This window comes from Hesperophylax consimilis, chromosome 26 (genome assembly GCF_061612785.1).
Source record: "Hesperophylax consimilis isolate HC1 chromosome 26, BYU_Hcon_1.0, whole genome shotgun sequence".
Classification (NCBI taxonomy): Eukaryota; Metazoa; Arthropoda; class Insecta; order Trichoptera; family Limnephilidae; genus Hesperophylax; species Hesperophylax consimilis.
This window is the reverse complement of record NC_142861.1, coordinates 4,556,244-4,575,584: the sequence shown is the minus strand read 5'-3', so window position 1 is coordinate 4,575,584 and position 19,341 is coordinate 4,556,244. Positions and strand designations below refer to the sequence as shown.

Below are 19,341 nucleotides of genomic sequence, written 5' to 3'. Positions count from 1 at the left end.
GGGAGCCATCTTCTGCCTCAAAATGATTCTGGAGACTAAACCTATAAGTCAAAAAAAAAAGACACAAATCAAAAATAGAAATATGTACTCCGTCCTATAAAAAAAAGTTCCATAACCAAACAGAACATTAATATTATATTTAATGATTAACTAATGTTTAAGGGACCATGTTTTTTTTTATGCATAGCACAAAGGATAACGTATTATTTTTAGGCTAGTATTCTTAGCTTGAAACACCTATTCAAATTGAAAAAAAAATATTATTTAGTATTTTTTCTCGGAAGATTTTTTCAATTTATGTATGTGTTTTTGGCTAATAATTATTGCTTAAAAATAATAAGAACCTTAATAATTTATAAAACAGTTAAGTGTATTCATTTCTCCAGAGCAGTGATGAGCAACCTTTTTAACCAGAGGGCCAATAAATCCATTTTCAATTTATTTGCCTGAAGTGGTTAACTTTGCAGTCAGTGGTGTCGCAAACCTTTTCATAAAACAATCATAGAAAGTAAAAACAAAGCATTACAGGTAAAATTTTTGTCCCCAAAAAAAAATATGTTTTCTCTTTTTGTATGTGAAACTTATAATTCTGTATCTCAGAAGTCAAAAGTCGGTTGTCACATTTTTTAAATTGTTTAGGAGAGAGGAAATAGTAAAAATGTTCCTTTGAACATTGTGGGAATGCCAGACCTTCAATGTTGACCTAACTTAGTTTCACATTGTCGTGGGAAAACTGTCTTTATACCTCTGTGTAGATACTGAAAAAATTAAAAAAGGTCTCATAAATAACTAATTTTCATAAAAAACTGGACAACCGACCTTTGACTCCTGAGGTACAGAATTTTGATATCAAAATACTAATGTTAAATTGTACCTATTAATTCCCACCTATGTATTGTAAGTTCCTCCCGTCCTACAATTAGTTTTGTAACTCATCAGAATAGCTCTAGCAAGAAATAAAAATAATTAAAAAATACAGTTTCGATCACAGCACCTGGAAATTTGAACAATTGTTATTAAATGATAAATAGTGTACCTATCCTAATAAAATGCAACCAATGCAAAATATCAAAATATAAAGTTTTCCGCTAAACCCTTTTACAAAACAAAAGCCGTTCAAGCAGAGGCGGCTCTAGGGATTCAGTCGTGGTAGGTCATTTGAAAAAAATGTGTGACTAATCTTTATTTGATATTGTGAAAAATGCCCATATATTATTAACTATATCAATTTGTTATAGAGTTTTAGAGTCGCGGACTCTAAATAAATATTATGTTAATATAATAAATTGGAAATAAATACACAATCCATGTACTTACGGCAAATTATTTTTAAGATATTAAGTTTTAATGTAGTTGTCCACAACATTAAAATAAATAAAATCAGTGTTTTATTCTATTTGACAATGATTTTTTACGTTTTTTGTTTTGTTTCATTCTAAATCGATAACAACATAAATAATTATTCTAATCCTTTCCCGAACTATGCAATTGAAAAACAACCATTGTTCCACACACTACAAGCGTGTAAAATGAAAAAACGACATTTGTTTATGTCACCATCTCTGTAAAACATATAATATTCACCGTGTTGTCTCCCCCACGGTCATGACCTAAGCGTCCCTAAACTTTCTTCGGAAGCTAATTTTTACTTCGACGAAAAATATAGTGCCATCTCGTTTATTCTATGGCGCGCGTAGGGACAGAAGATGCCAAATTGGACATTCTTTAAATTGACCCAGCGAATCGTGTGGACTTGTGAATGAAAGCTTCTATTAGAGACAACAGATGTCACTGCTAGTCACTCGCCGCCGCCGCTGTTTCGCGTTACATTTTAAATGTTTTGATGCACATAATTGATTATTATATTTATTATTGTTGTCTTATAATTTTGGGGGGTCAAACACCAATTGACCTAAGGGAAGAACCGCCACTGCGTTCAAGGTTAAAAGCGACGTTCGTCGTCATCTACGCATTCATAGATGGCGTTAATTTATTTATTTTATTAAAATAGGCTAATAATAAGTTATATTTTACAATATTAAGACAAATTATTAGTTTGCCCCTGTACATATGCAAAATTAATATGAATAAATAGTTTTTTCATTATAAAAACTATTAATTTATAATATTGCGCATGTACGGGCGCAAACAAATAATTTTTCTTAATTTTTTAAAGCATAACTTGCAAAAAGGGTGCTTTAAATATTTTTTGATATTTTTTTTAGCCAAGACCTCCGACGTTTGAAAAATCTCATGGGCCACAAGAACTGGGCTCGTGGGCCGCTTGTTTCTCATCGCCGCTTTAGACTCACCCATTCTTACTTTGGCAAAAAGAGCACATTCCACATATTTTATGGAGTGTTGCAAATCTATTTATATGTTGAAGTGTTTGTGTCAGGCGAGTAGCGTTGATTTGAATTTAATACAAATCTACAGTTTTACTCCGAGACTGAAGTTTTGCACACTTGATCATCAAAACAAGAGGAAGGTCTAAAAACTAAGCCCGGGCAACGCCGGGGACTTCAGGTAATTCCGAATAAAGTAATTTCTCAATTGATTGAAATTGGGATTGAAATTAAAATAACAGCATATAGTCATTTGAAACAAAGTAACAAAGTGCTTAATTGTAGTTTAACAGAATAATACTTTAAAAAATAATAAAAAAAAATCTGACATCAATAAAATTAATATTTGGTATAATCGAGAGACGGCGCAAAACGATCGAGGACAAACTCACTCTTCATACTTGTTAATTAATTTGGTATAATCGAGAGACGGCGCAAAACGATCGAGGACAAACTCACTCTACATACTTGTTAATTAATTTGGTATAATCGAGAGAGGGCGCAAAACGATCGAGGACAAACTCACTACATACTTTTTAATTAATTTGGTATAATCGAGAGAGGGAGCAAAATGATCGAGGACAAACTCACTCTACATACTTGTTAATTAATTTGGTATAATCGAGAGAGGGCGCAAAATGATCAAGGACAAACTCACTACATACTTGTTAATTAATTTGGTATAATCGAGAGACGGCGCAAAACGATCGAGGACAAACTCACTCTACATACTTGTTAATTAATTTGGTATATTATTTTTTTAACGATAAACTAATGTTTATGAGATAAGGTTTTATGCATAGCATAAAGGATAACAAATAATTATAAGCAATAATTAGTCGCCTGAAATATTAATACAAATTGAAAATATCTCCCGAGTAAAAATAAATGCCGCCAACGGGAATTGAACCCGTGCCTTCTGATGTCCGGTCAAGTGCTCTGAAACCACTGAGCTATGTCTTCTTATTTCCAACCCGCCAAATAATTCAATACGTACTAGTACCTCAATCAACAATTTTCAATGTTCAACAGATGGCGTTGTTTTTCAAAAAAGCATATTTGTCCAACTGATAGACCTATTTTTCGAAAAAATTATGTTTTTACCTATCACAGGTGACAATCTATAGGTATATAAAAACACATGCGTTTTTGAATGCAACATTGTGTCAAAATTTCAAAGCAATTGGTGAATAACTTTCGGAAATTTAAGATTTTGAACAAACAAATATTTACATTTTTATTTATACATATAGATGTAGCATTATTGACAGCTGTTTCCTTGAAATATTTTTTTTAATAATAAACAGATGCATATTGCACTGTTCAAACATATAGATTAATCAATAATTTCTCTGAATTCTGGATGAATAAAAACACAATTAAAAAGTTTTTTTTTTCATTGTGTCTTATAACTTTTATGTGAGTAGGTTTATGAATCGAAACTACAAAAATCAGGAAACATACATGGGGGTGATTTGGGTACCCCTAGTGTTGCTCCACCTCTGGACACTATTGCTTGATACTATTTTTTGGGACACCGTGTATTTATAGCTTTAGCTGCTTTATTTGAGAGTAACAAATTCAACTATGTACCAGTTTCTAGAAAGCATTTTTTTTGGAAACCTTTTGTTATTGTGCCTAAACTATTGCTTTCCAGCAGTGTATAACGAATATGACGAGACGTTACATAGCAGCGTGGATATAAAAAAATTGTAATTAAGAACTGATTTCTGGAAGGTTTATATAAAAAATAGTATTTTCTAAAAAAACTGTTTAAAAAACATTCTGGTTTATATACAAATATATATATACAGGGTGTATCGGCACGTACCCGACAAACTTTAACCAGCTATTCCTTAGCACATTTGGAGTAAAAAATGTTATGGGCACTTTGCTGTCCGGTAACATTTTTTTTAATAAAAAAATTATTATTCATGTTTTCACCACATGTCACCACTGTTTTATCCTTTGTCAAAGTTTGAAAACCCACCTGGCAATATTTTATTCGAGTTTCGTTGAATAATATACGTACGTACCTACATTAGCGCGCTTTTACGATCGTTAACGAAATGGCATGGCACCATTCGTCTCATTTTTAGCTATTATTATTTAGTGTGTATGAAAGAGCAAACACGCTTTTTGACACACTTGCTAATAACAGCTGTTGAACACGAGAAACAATGCCAATGACAGTGACGGAGTGTGGATTTTTTTATCATTTTTTGTTTTTAATTGAAAAAAAATGTTACAAGACAGCAAAGTGTCCATAACATTTTTTACTCCAAATCTGCTAAGGAAAAGCTGGTTAAAGTTTGTCGGGTACGTGCTGATACACCCTGTATACATATATCTAAATAACCACTGTGCGGGTATCAGAAAAATGTCATGTTAGAAAACAGTTTTAACGGAAATTGTAAATATACCAATCTCACCTTAACATCGTAGTTCTCTAATAATGGCAGTCTTCACCAGCAATTGAAAAAAAAATCGATCAGGAGGCAAAAAGATAAACACATAATTTTAAATTTATTTTATTTACATAGACTTATATAAATGGTTAAACAAGTTTAAAACAAACAAAAAAAAAACAACTAAATATTGATCCAGTCGATCCTTTCATTGCAGAATTTAAAAAGATTGATTCACATACTATAAGGTCTAGTTGTTCATCACCACTTCACCAAATTGCAATAAACTATTAAAAAAACGGTTACCAGGTTTCTCATCAAAATGACACACACCTACAAAAAGTGTTATAAAGTCATGAAAAGTGTGTTTAATTGTCATTTTGATGAAATATCATGGAACCTAAAAAAAACACCCATGCAGGGATATTTTATTATTTAACATTTGTAGAGAAGGCTTAAATAGGTTAACGCTGTATCGCAGAACTATCATAGACTACAAACTGGTTTCACCATGCCACCAGCATCCGTATGTCGCGTATACATTTGCGAACCAAAGTGCAAATTGAACGTGGGAAAGGAACAAAGCAACGAAGATTGTGGTTGCTTTGTGCTCCCATAATTCGTGATTCGGCTTGCGCTTCGGTTCGCAAATGTATACGTAACATTAGATTGGGATCGGACCCAATCTGAAGATGCCATAGCAGATTGAAATCAGTCCCATCCAAAATAAATAACTGGAACAAAGTTGTAAAGTTTTATCACAACGAAAACAAAAAACCGGATAAAAAAACATTTTTTTAAATGAATTAAAAAACTTTGTCTTTGTATTAATTTCATGTTTTTTTTGTGCATTTGGTAAAAATAAAATTGTAAAATGTCTTGCAAAATCAAAAATTTACAAATACACTTGACATTTTTTTGCTAAAAAATACACTGATTTAGATTTGATCTCAAATTTTCAGTCAACCTCATTTCGATAAAATTATATACAAACACAAAAATTTAAAAATATATGAACTAAGCTAATGATAATGTTATGTTAATTATATAATATTTATTCTATCCTCATATAAAGAATGTTTATATTGTTCCAATTAGAGCACCATGATTTGAATTTGCCGCCATTTTCAATTTCTCATATTATTTTCTTATAGTAACTGCACAAGAGTTCCAACTGCTCTCTACTAACTGGAGCCAGTTGGACTGGCATCCACAATCGGGGTATGCTGCGAGGAAGAAGGATTAGGGATAGGGTAGAGGAAAGTGAGGAAGTATCTGGCAATTCAGATCTGGTCACAAGAAACCTTTCGATTCTGAAAGGTGGTCTTACACCAAGGCGATACTGAGAGTATATACCATGTTTATCGGAGCAATACATTACTTAAATAGTTAAAAAAAAAAAAACAAATCATGGTGCTCTAAATTGGTTAACAGTTAAATATGCCACCTATCAATTAAGGTTCAATTTAATGACCCTAAACATAGGCATCCAAACTGATAGACCAGTCAATCAAGAAAAGGGAAACAAACCAAGTTTCAAGGAGCAGGGAGGTGGCATGATCGTCTCCCTTTCTGTAATTTGTCAATAAATGAATCTGAAAGTATGCAGGCAACTCGCATTGTTATATCTCTATTTAGCCCTCGAAAATAAGGTATACTTAGAATAACTAGTCCTTTATAAAATGGCACCCAAATTATTAGCTGCGTAAAAAACTTGACCACAAATCGGGTAAACAAAAGTTTGGGCTTGTTTCCAAAATCAAATATTTTGTTACACTATTTAGTCAAGACACTTTTACAAATGTGTTATAATTTATAATCACCTTTTTGCATCGCTGTGCAAACCCATTTGTAGATAGTTCAGCCCACAGTGGACTTTGCTGCGAACCGTTGCCTCGCAAACTTTATTTTTTACAGCGCACGGTTTTCTGGTTATTTCAATGTGCGCTCTTCGGCGTTCGCTCGTCGAAATGACACTCAGATTTTATGTTGGGGCAAGTCTATCAATTTAAATGTCTATGACTCTAAAGCAAAAAGCTATTTATTATATGTAGATAGTATGAAATAATTGACTTAGAAATCATCCACCAGTATATCACTATCATGATAATCATCGATATGAGAATCTTTGGTTCTTATTAGGTTCACTCCTACCACTGGCAATTATGTTCAGGAGGTATTTCACCACCTCTGAATAACTGTTGAGTTTATTCTCGTTAAGTAACTGTAATCAGAGGATTAACGTGGATGCAAAAACCGACATTTACCTGACGGACAGCGTTACCCAGCGGTGGTGAAACGGGTAATATACGCAACTCGACGAGTAGCGCTGATCGACAGTTTCCTCAAAGGTAGCGAAATAACGCCTTAATTTAGAATGGACGCTTAATTGTTAAACTTCACCGCCAACCCTTACACTTATTGTAATAATAATAGATTTTAAATGACCGTGGATAATACAAATTAGACTGCTGCTATCGAGATGGTCCACGATGCGTTTATACCTACTAATTATCAAAAATAAAATAAAAATTTGTTAAATCTGGAGATCCGGAAAGTGTATGCATATTGAGTAAGATTGAGAAAGGAAAACTTAGATCGTTAAGGCATGAAGAGTGGATAAAATGTGTGACATGGAAGTGATCAGTGGAAGAAGTCGGGAAAGCCCAAGGAAGGCTTGGTAAGATCAAATGAAAACAAATATTTATTTTTTGGAATAACTTAGTGAGTAAAACATCAAATTGTAATATTCAATTATTGAAGACAATATTAGCGATTCTTAAACGAAAATCTGAAACAGAAAAATCAGAAAAAGACACGGTCACATCTAGGACTCGAATATGACGGAAGGAGATAGGGTCCCATAAGCTCAGTGGTAGAGCAGTGCCCCGGTAAGGCAAGGGTTCTGGGTTCGAGTCATAGATGTGACCTTATCTTTTTCTGATTTTTCGGTTTCAGATTTTCGTTTAAGAATCGCTAATATTGTCTTCAATAATTTGAAAACAAATACTTGAGTCGGGCCATGTCAAGAGTCAGATTAACAGAAGAGTATGTTTTATGATACGACGTATGAATGTAAGTGAAGCAAGGAGTGTGTGGGAAGACAGATTTGTTTGGTGGTCTATCCTATCTGCCTAACCCATTTTACAACATTTGATTCGGGCTAGGTAAATGTGAAACTAATAATAACAGAACCTCTTTAACAATCTCCCGAGCGTGTGGTACAGAGCACCGAACCCTTGACTTTGTGATTTCAAGTCTCAGATTCAATTCCTGCACTAAAATAAACAACATTCTTCAGGCATTTTCTATCCAGGTGAAAGTTGATTGTCAATTTTTATAAAACTTGTGAAAATTCCCGCACAGCTGCCGTAAGTAATGTTTGACGTAGAAATGAATGATCACATCAATTATTACTAACAATACCACAGATAACAGAAACAAGGGAGATGAACCATTCTACTGCGAATCATCTACGCACAGCGGACCCCCGCCTATGTCTATATACGTTAACACCAACACATAACTTACATCGACTTTGTCACTTATGCAGTTTGGTCGCAGCTCAACGACAGTCAGCACAGTTCAATGTCATATCTCCCTTTGTTTTCATTAACTATGAACAATACAGTGGAATGGCTCGACGTACGTCAAACAGACTTGGTGTCAGAAGTAGCGATAGTCTGCTTTCATATACATCAGACTGATGGTGTTCATACCGCAAACCCCAATCTTGTCTTTTCTAATCAAGGGTCTAGTTTTACAATTCACAAAAATACTAGAGGAACCGTCTTCGAAGCACTGTTTGCATGTATTTAAATTGTTCATAAGTAATATCACTATAAATCAGCATTCGTAAAAAAGATAAGGAAAAACTAAATTAACCAATTCAACACTAACCTTTACAACGCATCACGCACACGTTTTGACACAGTGTACGTAATTTAATGAAACCTTGGATCACATAAATGCGACAGCTACACGAATAAGTTCAATGAATCCATTGTACATACTAATTTGATTCTACATTAATGTAAAACAAAATCGCAAGCTTATAAGTTCATCGTATGCCAATGCAACAGACAAAAGATATTCGCTTGAAACATTATAAATATGTAGAGGAGAAACAAGTGGGTCTGAAAGATGATGCGGTAACTCAGTGGTTATAGCAGAAGCCAGGATATCGGAAGCTCTCGAATTTAAATAGCAGCGAAGCCATAAACCTTAACGATGATTTTTAATAGTGTATCAATATTTAATATCATCAACTTGATATTTTATAATAACATTATGAACAAAAAACAAACAAACAAAAAAACAGCATTAAAAATGACAGTTCCCTTAATTAGTCTTCATTATCAAATCAAGCATTTGTCAAAACAGCAATCGTCAATTATTAATCAAAAAATTTCATACATGTTTAACTTTACGAATCTGTTTGACATAACATGCTTAACTTGATTAGTTTTATACGCAGTTTGACGTGTGAATCAATTATACTTTCGCTGATCAAACGACAAACTCCCCGCGTGCGTCTGGTTTGGTTATGTTTTGATTTGGTAAGGCAGCCACACCAATCATTCCCGGGCTAGCGGAAATCTCGGGAGGTGTGTTTCGGCTGGTGGAAGAGGTGGTGCGTTCGTCATGGGATAGTTTCAACGGCTTGATGCTGGAGGAGCTATTGATGCTGCCAGAAGCCGACCTGAAGGAAGAGCTTGGAGATATGTTGGATGTGTCCTCGTCAATGAGAGGCTGCTGGTCATTGCTGTCTGCGTCACCTCTGAAATTAGAAGAAATTGTCAATTTTTAACAAGTTAACTCAAACTTCGGAAGGACATTACATTTGACCTCGGACGTCCATACATTGTAAAACCATTTTCCATTAGAAAAAAACAAAAGATTTTGTATTATTAAAAATTTATACAAAACAAAAGATTATATAAAACGAAAAATTACAAAACAAAACAACTATAGCCATGGAGAGAGGTTGTAGATATAAATCAAATCATAATAGAAATATAAACAATAGAGACATAACATTATTCACAAACCATCAGAGAAATATTATCTTATGGACCTCTTGTATTTGGTAAGTTCGCAATTGAAAATATCCACCTTGGATAATACGCTATTGTAATTATTGCATAGTCTGTTCAGGCAAGAATTCTGCTTAGAGTTCGTTTTGCATTGATCCACCCTAAACAGGACAGAAGAGAGTGTTGAACGCGTAATTTTAATCTTTTTTTTTTTATAATGTGTTTTTTTTATAGATGTGTGGTTTATTCGCTGTTAGAAAGAGAAAAAATTATTCTTCTCACTTTATCTCAAACACGTATTCGATTGAATAGATAAAATGCTAAAAATTGTCAAAGTGAATGATTACAATTTGGCAGAATTTTTCTGTTGACAAGTTGACCACGTTGAAAGTTTAAAAATTATTTATATTTTTTATTGTACCTATGACATAATAAGTGAAGTGACAGTTTTCTTACTAATTCCCTGAAAAAAATAAATGTGTTTTCTAAATATTTCATTCTTTGAAAATTAGTGACGTTTTGAATAGAAATATTTCGGTAAGTTTTTTCGTTAACATTTTCATGTTTGATATTAAAATTTTAGTATCAATGTTTATTTCATATAAAATGGTTTTTGTTTTTATGTCAACTCCAGAAATAAGAAATGTTTAGCACATTTAAATACCTTAGAAGCATTCTGAAATTCTATGAGAAATTCAACCATCGTTGCCACAAGTAGGTAAACACATTTCAAAGCCTGGGGGTTTAACTCAAGGCCCTTCATACATCCACTTAAAACCCTTTGACTGCGGATAACGAGCATAAATTTAACTGTACAATTTTTTTAGACACAAATTATAAACTTAATATAACCGTCTTGGTCATAATAGATAATACTGAGGGATAAGAACAGGTTAGTAAGAAAATATTACTCGTAATCATACGCATGCGTACTGCGTATACCGGCCGTAATACCGCAGTATTAGTGGCTGACTGATTTTTAAACCGCCCGACCCTCAGGATTAGGGACGTATTACTATGGTATTAAGACGGAGATCGCGGACAATGTTAAAAATCTGGTTGATTTGACAAATATCAATCGGTCGCAAATGAAAATGTAAAAAAGCAGTAATATCCATTGGCAGCACTATCAGAGGAATATTTTAAATCGAAATATCGATTTACCAAAGCCAAATTGGACAAATTTCGAAGCAATTCAAAGCAGACCGGGTCAATGACATCGCAAATGTCATCTGAAGAAACATGAAGTTAGCAACTAAACGCAAAATGCAAAAATAACCCGTGTTTTTGAGTATTGGAACAAATGGTACCAATCTAAAAAAATCTTGCATGAATATTATTGTGAGTAGATATAAAATATCTACTCACAATAGGGTCAATCCGCACCAAATCATCCAGAAAATTTTGGATTTGTCACCCACCATCTCAGATTTTGATGAAACTTTAAATTTTTAATCCTTCCATATAGATAAGAAAATATACCAAATTTTACCTTCCTACCTCAACTCGTTTTTTTTTTATGGGCAGTTGAAGTTTGGGCAAAATAAGCGTTTTTACATATTCCGAGCACTCCGGAAGAGCTTGTACCTTCAATGAAAAAAAATTGTATCTTTGTCATTTATAGTGCAAATGCAATGAAAATTTTCAATATTATCAAGAAAACTATGCTGATTGCAGAAAAAAATAAATAAACCCTTTACATTTATCTACTTGACTTTAAAAAATTACCAAAAGTAATTTTTTAAGTAATTTTTGGGACGGAAAAGGTACTTTACAAAAAAGCAATATCTCGGGAAGGTACAGTGTTAATGAAGTAATTTTTTTTTTATTCATATCTACAAATAGCATAGAATCACATACAAAAATAAAATTCATGGCATTTTACTTGCTTCAATAAATAAAATCCATTTTAAACTTTTTTCAAACTTTTTGTAATTTTTTTTTTATTCTTATCTACAATAAACATAGTACAACCTAAAAAAATAAAACTCCTGGTATTTTGTGTGCTTCACAGTGTAGAAACGTTTTTAAAATGAGAAATCTTTATCATACAGAATTGTTCCAAGTTTTTTAAAATCTAGATACTGTATTTGCAAATAAAAAAAGTCAAACTTATTCGGTCCTTTACAACATGCTGGTAAGCTTGCAATGTAAGCTTAAGGCACCAACAAAATAATGTACCTTGTTCCTTACCCTGAATGCATACACCATAGCAATATTTTATAACAAGATCAACTTTTTAACTCTTTTCAATACAAAGTTAACTCTTTAAAAAACAAATACAATAAAAATAAAACAGGCAATGTAGGACTAGGTTACTTTTATTCTTGATCTGACCCATAAGATGGTTGAACTTTTGATCAGCATGATGAACGTCTTTTTCAAGAAAGTAGTAAGCTCTTCCTGAACCTTTTGTTGTGGGAGGGTCAACGATATTAAAAATATTTTGTAGTGGAACAAAACAAATATCTTCTTTTTGATGTGGCCAGTAAAAGGATGGAGCTGGGCCAAAAGGATGCATAAACTTGATTGATACATCACACTCGTCTTCATCTTTGGAAACCACAAGTCCAAAAAACCAATGGTTGTCATATACGCAAGCTACATAAGAGTTTGTACAAATTTGTACCATACTTAGTTGCTCAGAGCGATTTCGTTCCCCACTGAAGTTAAAAATCAAAGCATAATCTGAATCTGAACTTATCCTTTTTGTGCCAACTTCATTTTCAGACAGAGGAACAAAGCAGTGGAAACCTCGAGTGCCTGGTATTGTTTTAGCTTGTGAAAAACGCTGCTGTAATTGTTGCCTGCAAGTGAATAAGCTTTCTTTTCTCAGCAAGTAAAAATATATATTTTCTACTCTCGACTGACAAAACTTAAAAGTTTTGTCTACAGTTGTGATAGTGTTGCCAGGGCCAAGTTGCAAACTTTCTCTAGTTAGAAGACGTTTTACTGTTCCACCTATTCCATCACAGGGAGATTTCCCATGACTCGTAGCAAAAAACGACCAACATGCTTTCAAGTTGAAGTCTTTTTGATGGTGACACAGATTTAAAAAGTTTTTGCAGTTTTTATATTGCGCTGCGCAACCATCAGTAAAATAATGAACACTTTGAATTTGGGGAAATTTTTGATTTAAAAATTGAGCAACAATTTTTTGAGTTTCGTAAACGAAACTTACATCATGTTCCAAGTCATCTGAAATTACACACAAGCTTGACAAGTACTGTGAGATCTTTGCCAGGCTCTTCACAAGTGTAAATTACCACTGGGTGGAGTGAACAACTGTCTTGCGTCCAGTGGTAACCCTGGACTTCATTCTGGATAACATAGGAGAAGTTTTCACTGAAGTCTAATAACACAACAGCTTCATTTATCTGAAGCTGTGCTTTTAGGGACTCTTTGAGATATTTTGATTGAGACTTTGTTATAAAAGAATGAGGAAGAAGTTTTACAAGACTCTTCACAAGATGTTCTACATATTCATGAAAGGGAACTGTAACTGAAACCTGCTGTGTTCTATCAGTAGTTACCCATGCACTGTATGTAATTTCATCTTCTTGGTCCCATTCTTCAAATTTTTCTAACAAATGTTTCTTAAGATTTTCACTAGATGTTGAACACTTATCGCAATGTCGAAGCATACAGTCTCTATTGTTCTTTGAGCACACTAAGTAGTCCATTAAATCATTGTACGTTTCTTCACTGTCACAAGCATTAAGAAGCAACACTACATTTTGATGAATTGCACAAACGCAGACAGAATGAGAGCCTGGAGAACCTACTGGCACACACCATTTGGGACGCAACCAACAAAATTTCGAAATCCCAATTTTTGAAGCAGGGTATTCAAACTTGAAGGTAGCATAAAGTTCATTCAGGTTACAAAGCAATAGTCTTTTTTGTTCATAAACATTTTTGGTTATGCTAACTTTATCTTTTTTCCCTGGCATAACACGAGAAAATTCATCGTTTTGGTAGAAATTTTTAACCAAAGTAACTGTTCCTTGGTCTAATGGTTTTCCTTTTTTTGGATCAGGTAAAGCAATGATACCATTTTCATTTAGTAGCTCTCGTGCTTTACGAACTGAGTATTCACCAACACTGAATTCTTCAGCAACCTTTTTTCTACTCCACGAAGTTGGAGCGAGAGTTAGAAGCTGAATTCTCTCACGGCGTGTAACTTGTGTTTCCAATTTTTTTTTAACCAACTCAACAAGCCTGTCCATGTCATTAGCTTTTTCTTGAATACATCTTGGTATTTTTGCATCACATTTTACTGGGGAAAATTCTTTTTCTAAAACTTTACTTACTTTTTTCTTTAAGGTTGAACAAGCAGAATCTAACTTCAGTTTAGCGTAACTAGACTTACTGTGGGATGGTATTGCATGTAGTTTAAATGGAGATTCTCCAATGTCAGTTAAATAAGTGTTGATTTCTTGTAAAAAAATTTCTTTGTTTAAAACATTTTCAACTTCACTTATGTCTTCTTGAAAAGTGTTAAGCTCTTCAATTTCATTGTTAAGGTTTTGGCTCTTACTAATTTTTGCTCTGCATGCATTACAAATTTTTTGTCCAGGGATTGCTTTATTAGTTACTTTTAGAATGGTATTAATGTTCTCTGAAAATTCCAAGGATACTGTTCTTAAAGTTTTTGTAATTTTCCTTTTGTGGCTTTGGAACGGGTCAAAACAAGCTTTTTGAAATGTTTCATATTTATTTAAGTTAAATATTCTGTGGTGCTCACAAATGTTGAAAACCAAGTCTGTAGATACAAAACTTCTTTGTTGAATAAGCTTTTTTTCAAATTCACTTAACAAATCCACACTCGTTAATTTCTCTGACTTAGTATAACTTTTTTTGTGACATTCAGTACCATTATGTTGTCCCACACTACATTTAACTAAACTTGTTTCGATTAGAGACATTTTAACAACGTACACCATAAATGAACCACTCACTAGATCAATATCTTCGGGTTTTTAGTACTGAGCCCATGGGTCCTAATGTTTGCCATAGATAAAAGTCTGTAACTGAAAAATATACGTCACTACTACACATACTCACCATCGACTAGGATAGAAACTATAAAAAAGGCGTAACCATAGACAATATAATTCTCATTCGGAGCCAACCCATTGGCTAGCCTAAAATCGGCCAATGACAGCGGCCAATAAACATGCATGAAGTTCGTGACAGCGGCCTATAAACATGCATGAAGTTCGTATTGGTTTGTGGAAAATATACGTCACAAGTTACCCATAGAGATTACCGTGTCTTTTTTTCTGACCCACTTTTTTCTCGGAGTTATACCCCCCTGACGTACACCATAACATGACACAACTACTGTATTTATATAGATGATCACTGCTTTGAAGCTGACTCAGAACTAAGCATGTCAGAGGAAACAAAGCATGTAGTATCCTGCAAACTTAGTGATGAGGCAGATAGTAATTTTCATGTTCTGTCTTGTTCTTGTTGCAGATACATCATTTCCATGTAGTGACTTGTCTCTAGGACTGTTTGTTTGATATTAGTCCATTCATTCAACCTATATTACTAGCTATATACCTAAACTATAACTTGCCCAATTACAAACTAAAAATAGATATAAAAAAAATCACAAAAAGTTTGAAAAAAGTTTAAAATGGATTTTATTTATTTTTGTATCTAGATTTAAAAAAACCTAGAACAATTCTGTATGATAAAGATTTCTTATTTTAAAAACGTTTCTACACTGTGAAGCACACAAAATACCAGGAGTTTTATTTTTTTAGGTTGTACTATGTTTATTGTAGATAAGAATAAAAAAAAATTACAAAAAGTTTGAAAAAAGTTTAAAATGGATTTTATTTATTGAAGCAAGTAAAATGCCATGAACTTTATTTTTGTATGCGATTCTATGCTATTTGTAGATATGAATAAAAAAAAAAATTACTTCATTAACACTGTACCTTCCCGAGATATTGCTTTTTTGTAAAGTACCTTTTCCGTCCCAAAAATTACTTAAAAAATTACTTTTGGTAATTTTTTAAAGTCAAGTAGATTAATGTAAAGGGTTTATTTATTTTTTTCTGCAATCAGCATAGTTTTCTTGATAATATTGAAAATTTTCATTGCATTTGCACTATAAATGACAAAGATACAATTTTTTTTCATTGAAGGTACAAGCTCTTCCGGAGTGCTCGGAATATGTAAAAACGCTTATTTTGCATAAAATTCAACTGCCCATAAAAAAAAACGAGTTGAGGTAGGAAGGTAAAATTTGGTATATTTTCTTATCTATATGGAAGGATTAAAAATTTAAAGTTTCATCAAAATCTGAGATGGTGGGTGACATGGCCTGGATGATTTGGTGCGGATTGACCCAATAACCCAAGCGGTATACGGCCATACTCAAGTATAGCTATACCAGCGCTGCAGTGGCGTACTAGGGAATCTTTTTGAGTAAGACTGTAACTAACGACAGACACTTGGTATCCGATATCATTTTGCTGTTTAAAATCATTAATTCCCTTATTAACTGCCCTGCGTTATTGCAATTGATTTCATTTCATGTTCCTAATAGAACCAATTCCAATTAATTTATTAATTTATTAATTTATAATTAATATATAATATTTGTATATACACATACACAACTTAGGTATCCAATAAGCAAAAAAAAATTAATAAACCCACTTTTAAATATTTGCCCACTAAACTGGTCTTTACCGTCTAACAATATTGAAATTCCCAATTCTGAAAAACTCCACCCACTCTTACCCCTCCCCACTTCTTCCACTGTTCAATTGTAATCTATATATGAATTGAAAATCTAGGTAACAAATGCATTTAAAAAAAACCTGTTTTATGTGAGTACCACACAAGAGTCCCAACTGCTCCTAACCTTCTGGTGCTAATGAGACTATAACATCCCCAATTTGGGTATGTTGAGAGGCTGACTGTGGTGAGGAGGGGAAGGAGATGGGAAAGAGGAAGGCGGGTAAGTACCTGGCTATTCAGATCTGGTCACCAAATACGGCTAAAGCAATTTCAAGCAACATTTCAATACTGAACAGTGGTCTTACACTAGGGCGCTACTGAGAGTATCTTCCACTCCCGAACATGCCGCAAATATACTATAAATTGTTTTATATCAATAAATTGTGAAATAATATTTATTGTATGAGTGGAATCAAATAAGCGATGTTAACACGGCAGAGAAAAAAAAAAGTTGATTTTTTCAATAAATTCTGGTAAGCTTACAATTTATAATAAAATGAATGATTAAATAATAAATAACAATCAACAAGCATGCGTGGAAATGTGTTTATACAGGCCATCAGTTTTCGACCACCCCTGCATGATGGTCGTGCCGGTTAGTCACTCAAGCTGTTAAATGCGTATTTGTTTGGGTTGGTTACCTCTGCTCCTTGCCCCTCAGGTTGAGTACCCCTGCAAGGAAGGGTACGCCCCGGGACATGTCCGTGGTGGGCCAACTGCCTACCCGGGAAGGTCTGGAACAAAACGTTGCCATCACACTACATGCACATTCTCAAGATGCCACCATATTACGCCTTTTATAAGAAATCATCAATATGGAATACATTAGATTATCCCTCCCAAAAAACTATTTAAACCCTCTCAGGCCTCTGGCTTATTAACAGTTACATTTCTTAAAGACGCTGTTAGAAAGTTGGCAAATTTGTGTGTATTTCCACTTTGCAATAAAATCTAAATATATAAACTGTTTTAAAAGGTGATTATTTTTGTTTTATTTTTTTATGTGAATACCGCACAAGAGTCCTTACTACTCCCATCCACATGGAGCCAGTGAGACTAAAGCATCCCCAATTGGGGTATATTGTGAGGCTGGAGGTAGTTGGGAGGGGAAGGAGATGGGGAAGAGGAAGGTGAGAGAGTACCTGGCTATTCACATCTGGTCACCTTTCAATTCTGGATGGTGGTCTTTTTTTGGTAAAATTTTGAATGCAAACATAAAAAACTTTTAAAAATGGCTCATCTTAAGTTTTTTCGTCTAAACACAAAAATTAGTGATAATCACAGACATAGGAATTAATAGACGAGAAGATAATAGCGAGGGGTAAAATCAACTGTTGAAGAACGAAGGGAGTAAGGCTGACTGTGATTCGTCAATAAATCAATCTGACAGTAAATAGGCATCTCGCATTATAATATCACCATTTACTTCTTAAAAGTAAAATCTGCTTTAGAATGAATAGACATTTTTACATGGGAGCGCAAATTACTCGCCACGTTATGAACAAATTTGCGAAGTCCAAATTCGGCAAAAAAATTCGGTTGCATTTTCAGAGTCGAATATTTCGTTTAAGTATTTAGTTAAGACACATGTTCATAATTTACTTCCCAGCAACCAACCAGCTTTGTGTTTCGCGTCCAGACTTGTGTTTCACGTTTCTCGATGTGATAGTATATGTTTCTAAAACTGATCTATATTATACGATGTGAATATGCTTAAAATAAAGTAAAATAATGCTTATATATGGAATGTAATACGACAATTGGGTTTATTCTCTTTTTCACATCTATTTTTACAAGTTTTCATAGTACAAGTCAACATTTTGCCGTGTTATTTCGTAAAATGAACCGATGATGCCTCGACCATAGTTCGCACAAGAATGATGACGTCACGTTTTCAAATTTCACTTGAGGCCATATGCGAGCCCAGCCGGCTCAATGGAACCGGTATGGGGAGTGGGGATAATACGCTTTAAATCACTTAGGGCAGGTCTACTAATATTCATATGTCTATGGTGATAATGAAGAAAAAAAATCACATTTTAACTAGTCGAACGATGGCTACCCATATTTAGGTCTCATCGCACCAGGCCTTGAGCGATGACTGCCTAAATTTAGGTAGACGATTTTTTAAATTTACACAAACAGTTCAATTATAAAACCTACAAATAATATAAGGATAAACGATGAAATATAAGTGGATGTTTCCATGTTAATATTTGGAGGTATGATTTTTGAAAGAGAAAACAAAAGCCCAGAAATTTCCATCGCACAAGGAATTTATTAATTAATTTAATTAATTAATTTATTTATTTACTCGACTGGATAAACATTATTGTCACCTTACTTTTTTGTCGTCTCATACAAAAATAACTAATAAAAAATTCACAAAGTTTCATAAATTTTTCTCAAATTGCAGTCAGAACCTTTGGTTTCATAGAGGTGTACATTTGAACTCTTCTGTGGTTTACTTCTAGATTTGAATATAAAGTGTGGTGTTTTCTCTTTCTAATACCGTTTAGTTAAAATTCTCAACATGACAGTAATGGAGACAAAACAATTCTATGAGACCATATGAGCTGCTCCCATAAGCGAGCAAATTATTAATCTACGGGTAATAGCTGCTTGTTCGCAAAAGTGAACAAATTAGACCGAGATGTTAAAAAAAACCATGACTTTTGTGAAAGTTAGATTTTGAGTATGATTGATTTCATGTTTGACTGTTTCGAGTTTGATTGTTTCAAGTTCAATTGTTTCGAGTTTGATTGTTTCAAGTTCGATTTTTTCGAG

At 33.6% G+C, this 19,341-nt stretch overlaps 1 protein-coding gene across 5 annotated transcripts in view; it reads right to left on the bottom strand.

Annotated features, from left to right (window-relative positions):
• Positions 1–4,889: 4,889 nt before the first annotated feature.
• gzl (godzilla E3 ubiquitin protein ligase) overlaps positions 4,890–19,341 on the bottom strand; it is a 65,559-nt gene continuing 51,107 nt past the window's right edge. For 4 of the 5 annotated variants that reach the window (XM_089647061.1, XM_089647058.1, XM_089647059.1 and 1 more), the window contains exons 10-11: positions 17,196–17,288; positions 4,890–9,533 (exon numbers count right to left, since the gene is read on the bottom strand). In XM_089647061.1, coding sequence (XP_089503187.1) covers positions 9,263–9,533; positions 17,196–17,288 — 364 coding nt within the window. In that variant the 3' untranslated portion in view covers positions 4,890–9,262. The remainder of the gene's footprint in view (positions 9,534–17,195; positions 17,289–19,341) is intronic. The other variant, XM_089647062.1, reaches the window with a different exon arrangement.